The sequence below is a fragment of the Agelaius tricolor genome, unplaced genomic scaffold, assembly GCF_023055355.1.
Source record: "Agelaius tricolor isolate 1412-34295 unplaced genomic scaffold, bAgeTri1.0.p SCAF_6, whole genome shotgun sequence".
NCBI classification, from domain to species: Eukaryota; Metazoa; Chordata; class Aves; order Passeriformes; family Icteridae; genus Agelaius; species Agelaius tricolor.
This window is the reverse complement of record NW_027269266.1, coordinates 48,358,856-48,376,826: the sequence shown is the minus strand read 5'-3', so window position 1 is coordinate 48,376,826 and position 17,971 is coordinate 48,358,856. Positions and strand designations below refer to the sequence as shown.

At 36.3% G+C, this 17,971-nt stretch overlaps 1 protein-coding gene across 1 annotated transcript in view; it reads left to right on the top strand.

Annotated features, from left to right (window-relative positions):
- Positions 1 to 17,971, top strand: part of CNTNAP2 (contactin associated protein 2) — a 1,031,572-nt gene that overhangs the window by 851,588 nt on the left and 162,013 nt on the right. Inside the window, exon 15 of the mRNA XM_071429755.1 lies at positions 9,341 to 9,468. Within this exon, the coding sequence (XP_071285856.1) occupies positions 9,341 to 9,468 (128 nt within the window). The remainder of the gene's footprint in view (positions 1 to 9,340; positions 9,469 to 17,971) is intronic.

The window sequence follows — 17,971 nt, the reverse complement described above, 5'->3', positions numbered from 1 at the left end:
AAATAAGGAATTTATTTACCACTTCCCATGGGCAAGCAGGTCTTCAATTATCCCCAGGAAGGCAGGGCTCCATCATGTGTAAAGACTGCTTGGGAAGGCAAATGCCATCATTCCAAATATCTCACCTCCCTCCTCCACATGATGATGTGAGAAGCAGGAAAGGCCTTGACCCTTTAAGCACTGCTGATCAATAGCAAAACCATCCCTATGTTGGACTGGTTTGCTCACAAATCCAAAACATAACACCACAGGAGCTACTGTAAAGATAATTATGTCCCTCTTGGATTAAACTAGTACAAACATGTTTAGATTCTGCAGGACATTAGGTGATGTGGCTGCCTGCAGTAGCAGAGAGCTGACATCAGTGACTGGAACCTCTCTTGCATTGCATGCATAGTCTTTGCTATAGGTAGACTAGGTAGATTTCTTGGTATCCCTCTGTCCATGAGGCAACATTTGTCTCATAGGTTTGTCCTAAGTTAAGAAGCATCTGCAGTAAACTACATTTAAGCTGTGAGGAAAGAAAAGATGCATCAGCTGCTGGCAAATTAACATATACCTAGCCACTAAAATGCACCTCAGCATTTGCAAGGCTCTCAGTGCACCCTTTGTGAATACTGCGAGCCCTAGGCTTTTTGACCTATGTTATATTATATTTTAATTTCTGTCTTCTCCTTATGCTGATAAAAAATGTCACAGTCTGAAATGCCAGAGAAGCACAACTGATTGCTTCAGGGTCAGCTTTCCCATAAAATCTACCCAGAATTGCTTGGAAAGCACCATTCTTAGAGATAGAAGGAGGGGGAATCTCACTCCCTCCATCATCAGCCTCCTTTGTTCATGACCATATTGTCACATGTTGTTAGAAACCTGTGGCCCAGAGCCATTTCAGTCCATGCAGTCAGGGCTGTCACAGCAGAATTGGTAGAAAAAATCTTGGGGGAGTTCCTCCAGTATTGTGCTAGGAAGAGACAGGCTGAGCTTAGATGGAATTGTGTTTGGAAATGAATGGTGAGTTCTGCTAAGTTTGTGCCAGTCTTTTGTTGAGAAAAAAAGTGATGATATGTAATGTAAGGAAAGTTGAGCTCAAAGGCTAACAGAAGGGATAATGGAAACCCACCAGAGCAATAAAGTGGAGCAATCTGGCTAATGAATAGGTCACTAATCCTGTATAAGTGTGATCAACAAAACACTAAACAAATGCTTGACATTCTACAGTCAGTGCAGCAAAACAGATTTTTCTAAACAAGGGCATCTGCATTTGGTCTAATATTTAGCACAAAGTGTGGCATACCATGACTTCCCTGTGGCTCAAATCCTAATCTCTGTCACTCAGTTTTCTCATAATGCTTTGTGTAAATGCAGTGAGAGAATCTCTGTGTACAGTCCCGCAGAACCCAGCTGCTTCTGGAGCTGACACTGCTGCACACACTGCAGGAATTACAATTTTTTTTAAAACTTCAGTAAGTACCTTGTGTAGTATCCTTTCTCATTTCTCCAGTTACTCTACTGTGTGTGGAGATATACACACCCACAGACAAGAGGTAATGATATCACAAAAACACAAAAAGGTAAGGAAGAAATTAACCTACGGATAAATTTGCATATCACTTGAAACCAAGGTCATCCATCTTTTTAGCAAAAGCACTAAAAAAGGAACCTAATTGATATTAAATCAATTCTAAGAGATATATGTGCATGTTTACTAGCAGAGGGAAAGTATCCTAGTTTTGCTTGTGCTTGATAGCAAAGTGTTTACATAATGAATACAGACATCTGTTAATTACCTCTACGCTGCACCATTGCTTTAAATGTGCTTGAATATCTTGGAGCATTCAGTTTCAGATAATTATTTCTGATGAATGTGTGTACATTTAAAATGTTTTGTAGTGGGATATTTAATTCTTCTTCTAACTAGAGTACTTTCATGATAATAGACCCCACTTTCCTTCCTCAGTAGACACAGGAACATCATTCATTTTGTTTATAGCACAATTTCTAGATAATCTTTTAAGGTTTCATTTTGATAGAGTGTTTGTTTAGTGACTGTTGTTACAAATTTATTCTTGCATTTGACTTTGGCATGTTTTAAATAGCTGTCTATCTCCCATCTACTCACTGGATCATTTAAAGGGTTTACCTTTCATAGGTCTAACAAATGATTACAACATCATCAGAAAATCACAGTCCTGATGCAGAATTCATTTTTAGATTACTTTTACTAATTGGTTTTCAGTTAGAAACAACTTCTCTACTTATTAGATAAGTAGAAAGAAAAACTAATAATTTGTAGGATCACTGAACCTACAGCTTTGAACAGCAGTAGGTTAAGAAATCCTTGTGAGGAGAAAAGAGCTATAGATGTACAAGCTGTGTGCTATGTAAGAAAGGTTAAATAAAACTGATCATCTGTCCTGATAGGGTAAGTGCCACCTTGAAAGAATCACTGCTGGGGATTTGTCTTCTTCTACACACTCATGAAAGTAAAATGGGAAGCAATCTTCTGGGGCTGAGACTGGAGACAAAATTAAAGTACAATGTGATATTTGCCTCTAAGGACTGAAACAGATCTTTTGAGGGGACACAGATTAGGTGCAATACCCTTGAAATACAGTATTTAAAGAATGTGAACTGATTATAGATACAGAAAATAAGATGTTGTGGTTGGCACAATTAAACTTTGAGGTCAGGTAGAATGGAGAGAGCTTACTGAAAAATAGGCTCAAATACCTACGTTTTCTTAAAAATCAGTAGAGGTGTGGTAGGGACCTTTACAGAAAGGAAATAAATAGTCAAATAGTAGCATGGAATTTTAAGAATACATGACATTACTTCTTCTCCTATATTTTGTCTTTTTATTGTCTATTTAGATTATTATTTAGAAGAGGGGTGCTGGTATGCTTTTTTCTATGTGACATACAGCAAGTAACTTAAAATTTCTGTCACCCAAACAGAAAAATCTATGATTTTTTCCAATCTAGGCCTCTTTTGATGTAACTGGAGGCCATTTCCTCTCGTCCTTGTTACTTGGGAGAAAATGCCAACCCCCAGTTTTCTACAGACTCCTCTCAGGTAGTTGTAGAGAGTGATAAAATCTCTCCTGAGTCTCCTCTTCTCCAGGCTAAACAAGCCCAGCTCCTTCAGCTCCTCCTCACTGGACTTATGCTCCAGACCCCTCACCTGCTTCATTGCCCTCTTTTGGTCACTCTTATCATACATATGGAGATTTTGTGAGGTTATCTAATCAAGCGCGTAATTCCGGGGTGTGATCAGTATAAACCTTTTCTCAAAATATTTTGTGTCAAAGCTATACAAGCAACTCAAGACATGAGCTAATTCACAGCATCCTTATATTCCCAATGTGCCTGCCATAGATTGGTTTCAGTTTTGTATGAGGTACATGCACTGATGTCATGTGAGGATGAACACTGCAGGAAGTGCCAGTGGGAGGGTAGGAGTAGTGGTAGATGCTCATACAATTGGGTTTTACTGACATTTTCTGGATGCAGTAAGTACCATACTTCTTTCAGTTTTCTGGACCAAATTCAACACAAAGTTATGTACTTCAGTACTGTATTGAACTCAACTGGCATATAGGGGCTGAAGTCAGCATTAACTATAGCCATCTGTTATTTTGTCATGCCATAGTCAATTATTTTTATTTAGCTCTTTCAGTCATACAAAATAAAACTGTCAAAGTTGTCAAGAACTCCGAGAAATGAAGCCTCTGAGCTGCTGCTCTGAGATTTTTAATATTTCTTCCAATACAGATCCTTGTGCCCTAAAAATCCTGCCAGAAGTACGTTTGGTCAGATAGTTTGATAGGATGTGATCCAAAGTCTTGTGGTTAGTAGAATAGATGCAGCAAAGAATTCATCATTTGTCTACATAGACCTTCCAACAGTACATTGAGTAGTGCAGATATTATAAATGTACATTTCATTAGATAACTGCTTCTAGTGTCCACACAGCAAAATATTACCATCACTGTAATGCATTCAGATATAGAGAAGTATAATTAAAATTATTGGTGTTTTAAATTAGGTAATTTTTAAAACAGGTGAAAATAGTAGAGTTCTTCATGATTTTCTTCCCTCAGAGCTATAGTAGCCTGCTGTTCCATAGAAAAGTTCAGCATCTGTGAGGGGATCAAGAAATGTAGGTTTCTCTTTGTCAAAGTGCTATATGAAGAAAGACTTTCACTTTCTGGGGCATGTTGAGTAGCTGAATGGGGCATTATTTTATTATCCTTCAATTGATTAGACCTGTTCAGAGGAGAGTTTTCTCATTTCTGTCATAAAGCATTTAAAACTTTAGGATGACTAGAAAACATTTGGGGCATTGTTAATTGTGGGATACTTTAAATATTTTTATAAACTACTATTTTTTAAAATAATTTTCTGATTTTGAAATATTTTGAGAACAAATAATACTGATTTTAGAATGCCAAATGAGATTGAACTAACAGGAAAAAAATATCTAAGCAATGTATTTGCCCTTTCCAATGTCAATTTTTCCTTTAAAAATTCCCATATCATCCATTTCCAGCTCAACATTCACAGAAGTTTCTTTTCTTGGCTTCAGCTGCATCCCAAGTAATCTTGTCTCTGTAATTACCCAAGGTGAAAGGGACATCCCAATTTAGCATTTCATCTAAAGGAAATGCCACATATGTTCCCTGACTTACTTTAAAAAAATTGAAACCCCAACATAAAATTGATTAAATTGTTGACAGATGCAAAGATCAGTTAGAGCATGGTAGAATTCCTAGATTTCATTCTTAAAATATCTCAGTATAAAAATAAGAAGAATTAAAAGTCAATTCAGCAGAGTTGCTGGACCTCAAAAGAAGAGAATCCATCAATTTCCTTTATTTCTTAAAAATAACACTAAAGAAATGAAGATTTTAAGTGGAGCCACTCTGCTTGAAGAGACTTTCTATCTCAGCTGGTCTTTTGGAAGGAGAATATGAGCAAATACTCAGAACAGGAAGATTTTCACTGGAAAGTGGTTCCATAGTGTTAAAAAGAAAGCAGAGCCCCACTTGCTGTCTCTATTACTCACCTTTCTCTGTGGTTATTCAGTTTCTCACAAATTCCTATTTGAAAGGAAAGTCAAGAAGTCCTTTCAGGCAAGAGAATCTGTAGAACCAGTGTCAATTCTCTCTCTCTCTCTCCATCCTGATGGATTTTTTAAATGAGAAATATTTCTGACCAATATCTCAGTGTATCTCCCCTTAAATTAATTTAATCTAGTCAATTCAATCCTTTGTAATTTCTAAACCAGGATTACTTGTGAATGCTGCACCATCAGCCTCGTGTCTTTGGCATAATTTATCTTTACTAATAGAAGTCAAAGTAGGGATTCATGTCAGTAATTTGGGGTTTTGATCAAATTGTTTAGACTTTCAGGAGGTGAGTGGTCTCAAAAGTAAAAATATTTTATGCATGCTAGAAAAGCTTGATTGCCTTAAGATCAGTCTTTACTGTAAGAGTCCCTCCTTCTTTTGTTTGTAGGAACCACGTATTTCCAAGGATCTTATGCTGTCCAATGCCAGAGAATTGAAATATCTTAAATTGAGTTATGATCTTCTGTCAGTTTTTATGACCCCGTACAGTAATGAGAAATTTTCCATAATACCCCTTGTCAGACAAATCAAGGGTGAGTCTTTAGCTCCAACTTAACATATAAGGGCATCTGAGGTGACAAGACACGTGGGAAAGGGACAAAAGAACTGTAAGAATCTCTGAAAACAGCAAAACTCAGTGGAAATAAAAACTTTTGTCCTAGAGTATATGGTCTGCAGTTTATAACTCCAAAGGGCAGAGCCCTGGGTATAGGGTGTATCTAAAAGCATGGCTTTAATGCTCCATAATATGACTATTAAAAAGTTAGCTAAATTTTATGAAAATCTTTCATTAACTAGTTTTGCTTCAATCCTAGTTTTTGTTTGCCCTGTTTTTAATCCTGTTAATTAGATCTTGTTTATTTCCAAGTAACTCACTTCCAGATTATTACATTTGCTGCCAAAGTTGCATTGTTCATTAAATTGTCTGTAATATTCATTCTTCTTAGCAGTTTTAATATAAATAAAATTCTTGCCAGATATTTTTGGAGGAGAGAAAATACCAGCATTTAGTATGCCTGTGCCCTTCACAATGTTTTTAGAGGCACTGGTTTGCAGATCCTAAGTGGACTAAACTGCTTTATACCTCCCTCAGAAAGATTATGGAAATGCAGAGATTTAAACAGAGGTGCTCACATAGTAGAAACCTGGGTCTTCTGAGAGGTGGAAAATTGTATACCTTTGAAATTGTCATACTTTGGAGTTTGCATTCTTCAAACCACTGCTAATCACCAAATTATATGTGCTTAACACTATATTTTCAGTCCAGTAGGTGTTTTATTTGTATTATCAAAATAACTTCAGTTCCTCAAGTCATGAAACCATATCTTTTAAAACTGAGTCCATTCCTACCTGTAGTACATTCTTTATTTTTTTTACTTTGTATGGCTGGGCTGATAATTAAGTGATGTCTAACAAAATCAGAGAAAATTAATTACTCCAGTAGCAGTAGTCTGGTTGTATTAAATCATTATATAAATAAATTAATAATGATACAGAATCTTATCATTACTTTGAATATGTCATTTGCTGATACATATATAATGCATTTCTTTTTTATATACCACTGAATGCTTATAAAGAGTAAGTAGATGATCATAATCAAAACAATGATAAATCTCACACTAATATCTGCTACTTTCATTCAAAGGCACCCTGAAGCACTTTGCAGACTGTTATATATAGGAAAAGAAATTAGGAATAGAAAATTACACTGAGATTTCATCAATATCTCCTGGTAATAATTACAGGATTTGATCAGATTCATTCATCTCCCATTTGGCTATTAATAGGAATATGACACTCTCTGAATTCAATCTTTATTCTCTTGAGGGGATTTTCTTTGGTGAGGAAAAACTTCAGAGACTTTCTCCACCCTATTAATGTGCAAAGTCTTTAAATACCGTCAGAAGCATTATCACTTGCAGGAATTGAGTATTCGAGCTGTGATTATTTCTAAGTGTGTTGTACAAAGTCAAGCATAATAATCAGTCATGGGTTTAAAACTTTTTTGATTTTGTCAGCACTGATTAGTATGTCCAGAGGAACTACAAGTATGTTAGAAAAGCAAAACAGAGCCATTCAGTCTCTGAGTCTGTCTTATTTGCGCATGCGTGGCCCAAAAATCATCATTATCCCATTTTTGTTAAGAGGGAAAGAACTACCCAGGTTCTGCTGGTGAAAAGGCAATTCACCTCTCTCAACTCTTAGTTCAACACTCTCAGTCCTCAGTAGTTTCAGTATGGGGGAAAATGCTACAATGATGACATTAGTAAGTGATGACCAGAAAATAAGGCTATTTCTGACAAGAACTCTAACATTTATTGTCATGGCAACGGCTTTAAAGTGACCATATCACTAAGTGCATAAATAAAATATTAAAAGGAGTAAAAAATTATCAGTAAAGAGGGAGAAAATTGTTGCTGCTCCTTTCTATTTGCTTCAAAGAAAGTGAAAGCTATTGGTGACAGGAAAACTGCTGCCCTCTCACATCCTTATTTGGATCTGAAATATTATCTGGTTTTGTGAAAGAGGAAAGAAAGAAAGAAAGAAAAAAGAGAAATGTCAATAGTTTTCTTTTTACCACTCTTCGAAGAATTCTTTATTTTAAATAGATATGTCCAACTTTAAAATGTTCTTTGAAAGAGTAAAAATCAGGAGAGAAAGCCAGTCTCAGAGGAAAACCTAAGAAAGAGTAAAGTGATGACCTACATTTATCCTCTATTAGAAGAGAGTGGGTCCCAAGGATGCAGTCTTTAGCAGTGACAAAGATTAGGTCTACATACCTGCCTTTGTTATTCACTTTTTTCTTTCTTAAATGGAAAGTCCTTTAATCTTTCTTTTCTTATACTGCTTGTCTCCAAATTGATGAAAAGGATGCTTTTGTAAAGGGCATGGTGATCTGGGGATGATCACAATGTTCAGGAGCAGCCTGCCAGGGTTCCTGCTCTCCATTTTCCTCCCTTTCTATCAATGTCCTATAGCAACCTCACCGACAGAGCACCTGGTGCAGCTGTGTCCAGCCAAAGAGGGCTAATGATCTCAGCAAGTCAAAGAGTCACATAACACAAAGGAACAAGTTTTCTGAAGGGGAAGAACACACAGATTAAGTAAAACAGTCACCTGCTATTTGGAAAACTCTACTAATTAAATCTCTAATTACTCTCTTCATCACAGAGAACAGACGTTAGATCCAGTGAGCTGTTGTTCGAAAATGTGATGGCTGTTTTCTTAACTAATTCAGTTGTGCTTCTTTTTGAAAAAACATTTTGCTTTCCATCTCTTCAGATGGACCAAATAAGGGTGATGACTGGAGATGCTACAGGCAAACAGTACTGTCCTGCTGGAAGGCTCTGAACATTACCAGAGATCGTGCAGATCCCTGCTGCGCTGCCCAGTTATTAGCAATATAATGAGTACAATCTTGGACTCATCCAAGTTAGAGATGAAAAAGACTTTCATTTTCCTGAAATCATTACAAGTTCTGAGTTATAGTCATATTGTGTGGTTCAGTTAACTTTTCTAGATACTGAATTCATCCTTAATCCTGTGATATTTTTGAACAAAGGAATTTATTTTTTTTTAGATCAAAAAGTTCCTTACTTTAGATACCCAATTACATGCAGGATAGAGCTAAAAAGAAAGAGGGGGAAAAAGAGAGAGAAATAGATGGATTTGTTTCCTCTTTCTTTCTTTTCTGTCAAAAATTTATAATCTTAACACTATATTTAGGGCTTTTTTTCCTGTGTTCACAATTTAGCCTTTTATGCATGTGTTTATATAAAAAAACAAATAAAAACACAAACTGAACAAAACAAAGAATACAAGCCAACAAAAAAAATATTGCAACAAAAACAACCCACAGAGGCAAACCAGCTGAGAGACAAAGTACCCCATTAAATATTGCTTATTTCATTTTCTATTTGGAAGAAAGAACACTCTACGCCAGTTGGGTTCATCTCTTGAAATAATAAAGGAAAAATATTGCAACTGTGCACAGTGATTTGGTCTAAGCATGAAAAAGCACTGGGTTACTCACTGCAGTTGAAATGAGGAGCTCAAAGACATGACTATAAATTGAATTTTTTGTGGTCTTCCTAACTAAAATGAGGTTTGAGTTGCATGCAGTTGTTGTATACCTATTTGGTGCTCAGATCAAGGAAAATAATTTCATATGCTTCACAATTGCTTTCCTTTTGTGTCTCTGTGATTCAGGAGGAAAGACAGTGGGATGCTGTCATACAAAGAGCACCTACCAGTCAGTCAGGTGGTGGTTGGAGACCTTGACCGGCCTGGGTCTGAAGCCAAAGTGTCCGTGGGTCCCGTGCGCTGCCAAGGAGATCGTGAGTTCTCTGGTTTCCTTTTCCTTACTCCTGGGTAGAAACTCAGTTGGAAAGGGGTAACTTTGGAGACACTCCCTGGGAAATTATGGCTGTCTGCTCAAAAGACCTTTTGCTATGGAAGCATGATGTGATCTGAGAAATTTTGTCTATGAAAATACACGTATAATGACTTACCTTTTCATTTATAATATCAGTATTCTTCTTTAATTTATGGTAAATGCGGCAACTTGGATTATTCAACTAAGTTTATGTAGATGAGCAGTAGTACAGATTGCATAATAATATCGCTCAACATCTGTGCTTCTCTTGGGCGCTCTTGTCAGCATCATTATCATTACTATGCTTCTATAAATGATGGCAAAACTCATCACTGTAATCTCTGGCTGTAGGTGTACAAAGTTTGACAAGATTGTTACCAGATGCTAACTGTATCAGGACTAGTTGTTTCCATGAAAAGCATTGGGAGTTTTTTGTTGCAGTCTCTGGTTTCCAGGCTGAGTGGTGATAAGAGATGTACATCCTCCAGTTTGGTCATCTACTGATAGAGTAAAGCAGTATCATGTATAAATTTCCACTGCACACACTCAAAATTGGAAAAAAAAAAATGCACTGAGGAAAATTGTAGTCTTGCTTCAGTCTATTTTAGATTTTAGGAGAAATTTACTACCAAAGGCAGAGCAACTGTTTAAGGCCCTTCTAAATCACACTTCAAAAATTCAGACTCTGCAATTGACACACATTTCATTTGTCCGCTGTGTTTTGAGGCAGTTCTCTTATAATAGGTGCAGTAAGCAAAGGTTGTCTGATTTCATTTAAAACAAGTAATATTTGTGTGATCTATAAATAATATAAAACCCATTCACAATAAACAGTACGATAACTCAGCCTGTCAGACAGACATGATGCAGAAGTGTTCACATCATATATTTGTTGCTTGTTATTTAGGGTGTTTGACCAATCACAGGTCAGTCTGTGTTTGTTTGTGTGTCATCTATGTTTGATAAACTTTTTTGTAATAGGCTCTTACAACTGATGACAAAAAATAACCAATATTATTTTTCTTGAACCCATATTCCTCATATTCTGAATTTGAGTGCTTCTGGAAATGTCAGTCTCTAAAGTGTGAGCCATTTCTAAATATTAGTATAAATGAAACCTCATCTGAGCAGGAATAGCCTTTATTAGAGTGTGACTGAGTGACACAGCCTTTTGGGAAACTGAACGGGTGTATTCCTACCATGCTGATTAATTTAATTTTCTCCATGAACTTTACAGATATGATTCATAGTTTTTGAAAAACTTTGCCTATGAATAAATTTGAATTTCCTTCCATGACCATATATTACTGTCAAAAATCTAGTGTAATTTTTCTCACGGGAGATAGTATAGGCCCCAGTCCTTTGCAAAGCTCCTGTTTCATATTCCTGGTGCATTTACTAAGCATTCCCCTTTGTATTCTTTCTTGTGGTAAACAAGGTTTCCATTCCAGAGAAAATTCCAAAATTTTAAACTGTGCTTTTATTCCAATTTTGAAGAAAGATCCAAAGTACCAAATTTCTGGGAAAGGATTAAAAACAACAACAGCAAACCACAAACCAATTTATTTGTGTGTGTGTGTGTGTGTGTGTGTGTGTGTGTGTGTGTGTGTGTGTGTTGCATGCAGCAAAACCAACATTATTAGTACTAAAGGTGTTGAGTGTCATCACCACACAGTTCATGTTTTCAGTTAAATTCAGTTGCATGTTTAAATGAAATTCAGTTCTAGTTGTGAAGACTGTCTAAGAAATACAGATTTTTGTTTTGCTTGCAAGGAAGGTAGAAAAAGTAACCAGTCAAATAAAAGTTTACCTATTTAGAAGAATTTCTCATTGTGGTTGCAGTCAATACTGTGACAACTTGTCTTGCCCTGAGGGTTGTCCATACCATGTGTTGTATTAATCCATAGTCCAGTGATATTTTGCAGCACATTAAGTCATATTTTCCCACCAGAATAACAGAATAATTTGCCACAAACCTCATAGCTAATATTTTGTAACATCTAGGGACAGGGACATGTCACCTGGGCCAGCTCACAACTGTACCTGAGTACAGCAGTTAAGAGTACCACAGAGCTAATGGCCTTTGCAGCCCTTAAAAAGATTCAGCTGAAAGCTCAATGTCTGAGACCAAAGAGGATTAAAGAAAGCAAAGATATTTGTCATTTCATACAATTCATTTCTTCCCATGCTCATCAAATTCTCAAGGATCCATTAATCAGCAGAAGCCACAACAATTAACTGTTCCTACACCATTGACTGACCAAAGTAAATCTGAAAATCATTCATCTCAGTTCAATTTGTTTTGACACGAAACAAGGAAGATTGCAGAATCATAACTGTTTTCCTCTTGCAAAAATAACTGTATTCTTCTTTCAGAAATATAGGGTTTATTTTGGTCCCATAAATGATGATTGCATTTTTATTTTTGCCTGATTTATTACCTGATTAAGGCTGTTCTTGAATAGCAGCTATTGTTGGAGATATGGATCAGAAAACTGGTTTATGCATCATTACACACCTCTGTGTTACAGAAGTATTTTTCATCTTTAACTGCACCTCACAAAACACTACTTGGATTATGAAAAGTAGTCAGCAAAAAGGGCCCTTATTACCCCTCTAAAGATCTGCTTAAGCAGCTGAATTCTATCAGAATTATGAAGACTCATCTAATGTGGCAAAAATCCCATAAATCTGGTCTGGGGCCTGTTTTGCACCTCGGAATAAATATGCAGGATGTCTCTTTTCTATTTGCCATTTAGTGTTGAGGAATGCTTTCTTAATATCTAATGATTTTTCTAAGTGCTGATCTATCAGGGAAGCAAACTTATCCAATTTCATGGAGAACAGGTGCACAAAGAGGAAATTAATTTGGTGGGGATTTTTGACATTGTATTGCAATGATTCAAAGATCAAGCAAGGTTTTCAGCAAATGTCCACTCTACACAGACTTAAAGCAAAGCAGTCCTTCCTGCCCACAGCTCTATGAGTGTTGTACTTACAGAATGACAGTGGCAGTTTATCAGCACAATCTCAATATCCTCTTAGCAGAACTGGAATTTAAAGTATAAACAATGAAAATCAGTCCTTACTCTCCATAGTAATACTGGATAAGGGAACTACTCTTGTTTTCCCTGAAGTAAAGTTATTCTGTGCAGGATCTAGAAAAAAGGGCATAATGGAATGACAAATTAATAATTTTTATTCTTCAGTTAACCTTGAGACACAGATTAAAATCCCTTTACAGACCTATTACAGTTTTTCTAATACTTATAAGCTGACTCCTCAGCAGCCCTGCATTTAACCTTGGCCAACCAGTAGTAGAAATACCTTGTCCATCTCTTTATGCTATTTCACTGTAATGCAAAGGGGCACCTTGAGTCTCTTCCCAGAACACAAGTGTACTGAGGGGTTTTCTGTGTCTAAGCTCGGCCTGAGGTAGTAGATCAAGGCTTCAAAAGCAGATCTGGTAATTTCTTTTGAAACCAAACTGAAGAACTTAGCTTGCCATGGTGCTCTGCTATTGCTACAGAGATTTTATTGATAATCATATTAAATCAAAATTACTTTTGTGGCTTCTGGCACCTTCTGAATTTTTTTTCATTCCCCTTAGGAAAATACCAGTTTTCAAAACGCTTCTATATTTTCCACCTGCTAAGAGTATCCTCTTCCCAAGGACTTCCAAGGATTTTGATTCGAGTTTGCTCTTTATAAGCCCAGAGGGGAATAGACTGACTATTCTGCTCTAGATTTGCTTTTCTCCTTGAGTCTATTTTCCTTTTGTCCCATTTCCTCTATAGCAAAGACAGAATTTAAAGGGGAGATGTTTTTTACACAGCTCAGATTTATGTTTTTTCCATCTCCTCTGCTGTACAGTTTTTATCCTCCCAGTAAGACTTTGATTTCTGAGCCATGAATCATTTTCTTGTATATTACTTCTATTATCTGTAATCTTCAAAATGTGGAGGAGGAAGCAGCTGCACTGACTGTGGTTCTTTCTAAGCTAAGTTTTCATGAAGACCAGTATCAGCAGTGTGCTTGTAGAACCTGCAGAGACAGACAAAAAATGTCCCCTTGACAGGTAACAGAAGTTCTGGAACAAATCAAAACTCAGTTCTTCCATCAGGGCATTGAAATTTTTTTGAGCTTGTATGCATATGACTGTGCATATGTGTACAGGGGAAACATACCTTGAGTTCTTTATTTCAGTGATTTTGATTATGACTCATTATTACTCCTTTCATTACTGATGCTTTGTTTCTTTAGCTTATAAATATCACTTCTGGCTTTGCTCCTTTTAGAATGTTCCAGCAGAATTGGTTTATTTATTCAGACAGTGGTATGGCCATGCACGATTTTTGGGACTCTGCATTTGTATTGAAACCCCTGTGTAGTTATCTAAACCAGACAGCCACTTCCAGGGTCACTGCTTAGAGGCTGGTATCCTTGGTAAGGTGTGGGTTTGTATTCCTTAAGCACTTCTTATTCATCACCTGTGCACATTGGTGACTCAGAACTGTCACTTGTAATGAAAATAAATTAACTGTTTCATGTGCACGCTAAATCCATTTTCATTACATTGCAAATTGAGGACTCTTTCAACATGCTGAACTTGTTTTTCAAGGGTACCACCTGAGTTTCAGGGAAAAAATAGCATAGCCTTACAGTGCAGTTTCCAGTTAGACATTAAACTTATGTCCGAGGTCAATTCTCTAGTAGGATATGCAGTGTGTCCACTCAGACAAATCTGCAGTGCTGTTACTCTAACATTACTCTAACATACATAGATAAGCTGGAAAGTATCCCAGAAAAAAAATCACCAAACAACAATGTATTTGAATTATTGAAAGATTCAACTGGAATTGAATCCTCTACTGGAAGTAGAAACAATTTACTCCTACTCTATCTTGGACAGCATTCCAGTTATATAGAGACTTGCCTTACAGGTTAATGAAAGTGAAAACACTGTATCAAATGAAAACATCAGTGATACCCCCTACCAAAAAACAAAACCCAGCCAGAGTGCTCTCAGAAAAAATACAATTTGTCTTTTGAAACTCCTGAAGCAATGATTCTGGCAGAGGCTCATCTGGTGGGATTACAGATTTGAAATTTATGCAATTCCTTTTTCTCCCACTAAGGTTAGAAAACCAGTGAAAATCTATTTTTCTACATTTCCCTTTTTTTTTTTTTTTGCTTGTATTGCTAGATACATCTACATACATTTTTATATTATTATTATTATTAATTTCTTATGATTGTCAAATAAATTGTGATATGCTCAGTAAGGAAAATACAAATCAAAACTTGATCCATCTAAGAGTTTAAATTTTTTTCACCAGTACCTATAGGTGCCTTCAAGTCCACATGAAAATTTGTCTGCTGTATTTCCACATCTATTACCACAGCATGTCTTTATGTGCTGCACTGGATTGTAAATTGTGCTATTCAAGGGGAAATACAGATTCATCCAAAGAACATCAAGACATTGAACTGCTTATCACAGTTGTTCCAGTGCTACCAGCAAAACAGGAGAAAGAAAAGTGTCCTTTCAATAAAAGCAGCCTGCCAGCCAAGTACTGTCAGAAGTACTGTTTCAGACTCATTTGATTTTTTCAGTGGATAATGCTGAGGGTGACAAAACTACAGTCTTCAGTTCAGATTTGGGTAGGGATCTTTCCTTTAGTCAAACTGCTGAGGTTCTCTTTCATATGCAATTGTTTTCCTCAGAGATCCAAGAGAAAAAAATGACCCACTAGGTCATTTTTCTGAAACTTTTAAAGTAAAAAAAATCCATTCTTTTGCAGTTGTTTAACATCCAATTTAAATATTGTCATTTCTCATTCTTAAGACTTTCCCTTCACCTTTAACCCTGTTTCATAATGCATAATTAAATTTATTGTGGGGTTTAACTAGAATTTATTTTCATCTTCATGCAGAAATATTTTCTCTAGGAAGCAGTGCTTAAATGCCCTCCTGTGGATTCTTAATATTTCTAAGAGAACTCTTCATTTTCTCACCTCCCAGGAAAACTTAGACTGTGGCCTATTATCTCATACAAGTATAGGCTGTTTCTGGCCATGTAAATAAAACTTTGCCTGTCTTGAAAATAGCAGCTGGAAAATCTCCATTGGTCTCATGAATTTAGGGCATTTCATGGTGAAATATGCCAGGAAATTTAAAGGTGGATATGGGATAAAGTATGTCCTTCTCATACATGTGTTCTTGTATCCTTCCTAAGCAGCCAAATGCTCCAAGTGCTGGCATTCTGGCTGGTAGCTTTGTCATCCTTTTTATTGGAATCAGTTCTCTACAATTATACCCAAAAGTGATTCCCTGATGTTGTCCACCAAAAATTTTTGAATTTAATTTACCTGTTACGTGTGTTTTCAGCAAGATAAGCACTACCTTAGATGATCCATCGTGAACGGTACCAAAAATGAGAAGACCTAATATCTCTGAAATTGCAAATCAGCTGGAATTGTCTTTGAGTTTGGGCAATGGGGAGTGGTAGGCAGTGTGAGCAGCATTTGAATGTGTGTGGTTGGAATTATTTAAGTTCTAAAAATATTTTCTTTGTTTGTGGTAGTACTTAAACCTAGCTGATCATTCTAGACACTTTTCTCCTACCCCTTTGCATTTGTACAGCAGGAAACGTTTTGGCCTAGATATCTGGGACAAATTAGTCTCCATAGAACTGTAAGATTCTGTGAGTGTTCTTTCTACATAAAGCTGTGGTTTGCTTCTTTTTTTATATCATCTCAAAACCCACAGGGAATTGGTAACATTAATGATTTATAAGCTCTCAGTGTTTCTATAGTACACGACCTTTACTGAGGTTTATTACATGGTCATAAAATTCTCTTTCAGTTCAAACTTTGAATACATGTGTATCCATGGAATAAATGCTTGTAAAGTGACACAATTTTAACACAGAAACATATTGACTCATAGGTTATATGTGAATATTCTCTATTGCATCCTAGTCACTGTCAGGTTTTGTTCTGTTTCCTTTCTGAAAGCAAATCCTACCCATGAGAGCTACTTATCTCACAGAGCAGGAAAAGGTACAGATCACACACAGTTCAGCCATTTTCCTATTGGACATGTCTTTTTATACCTGACTGAAGCAACAGGATGCCTGCAAATAGTGCAAGAGAAAAAAGTAACAGTAGAATCAATTTCAATTTTGGCAAACTAGAAAAACAATGTCCCATACAGTTTGTGCCACATGAACATCAGTAACCCAAGGTAAAAAGGAAAAATGTGGACTTGTTCCCATTAGAATATACCAAGGAAAGATCATTTGAACCACAAGCAATGGCTCTTGATGCAGTTTGAGACCTTTTAAAAAATCCTTTTCCAGCTTTGCAAAGATCCACTAGAGCCTAGGTGCTTTGTTCAAAAAAGTGAGATTTATGACACTTTTGCCTAGTACCTGGTAGTGTATGAAAGTATTATAGATTACACTGTCACTCAGTGTGTATTTTCATTATGAATGCAATTTACATTGCTGGGGACTTTTCCTTAAGGTCATGAAGGCAGTATGCTCTGAGTATCTGTTTTGATAGGAAATGCATTTAAACCTCTTCATCTTTACTGTTTACCTGCCTGTAGTTACTTTCCCTGTGCATCCTCCACTGCCTTTGAAAAGGAGAGTCACACCTGTTTCACACATATGTGAATGTAGGTACAAAGAAAAACACAACTCCACAATTTACATCTCCACCCTTCCCAGATTCATCATGAAATGTAAATCTGACAGCAAATTTTTAAGAAAGGAATTGACCTCATACGCATTCAATTCTACCGAAATGAATACATTGGTATAAACTACAGAAGACAGTTCATTCAAATATCAATGAACTAATAAATTTTGCTCTTTTTACATATTTGCTGAAGTAATGAAAACATATGGCAATTGATGCCCATGTTCAATTCTCCAACTGATCATAAAAGGAAAAAATGGTGAAGTTCCATAGAGGAGATATGAGCTTTATGTTTCCAAGATACAGAATTCAAATGCAATTAAGAGCTAATTTTATTCAAATTCTCCTCATCATTATGATTATACTGCAGTTTATTTTATCTTCTTTAATGCAAAAAAGAAGTATCTGAAGCAGTTCACATGAAGTATTGTCTCTAGATTCCTAGGGAATCTAAGCAAGCATCATTAGTCTGATAGATGATATACAGTAGCAGCTCATATTAAACCAAATCCTCTTGAAGTTATGCTTTAATTATAATTTCAAACATTTTACCATCTCTGTGATTTTAATGCATATTACTATCTTACCTCTTACCTGTAGCAAAATAAGAAAAGCACTTGTGTAGGATACAAACAAAATCTAAGAATTAAATGATGAAAGAGTTTCCACAGTGTATAGAAAAGTGATGAGAAGGAGATGTCAGTAAAGCCATGAGGAATTAGGAGAACCTGTGACTAAACTGGGGATTGAGAAGTTTCT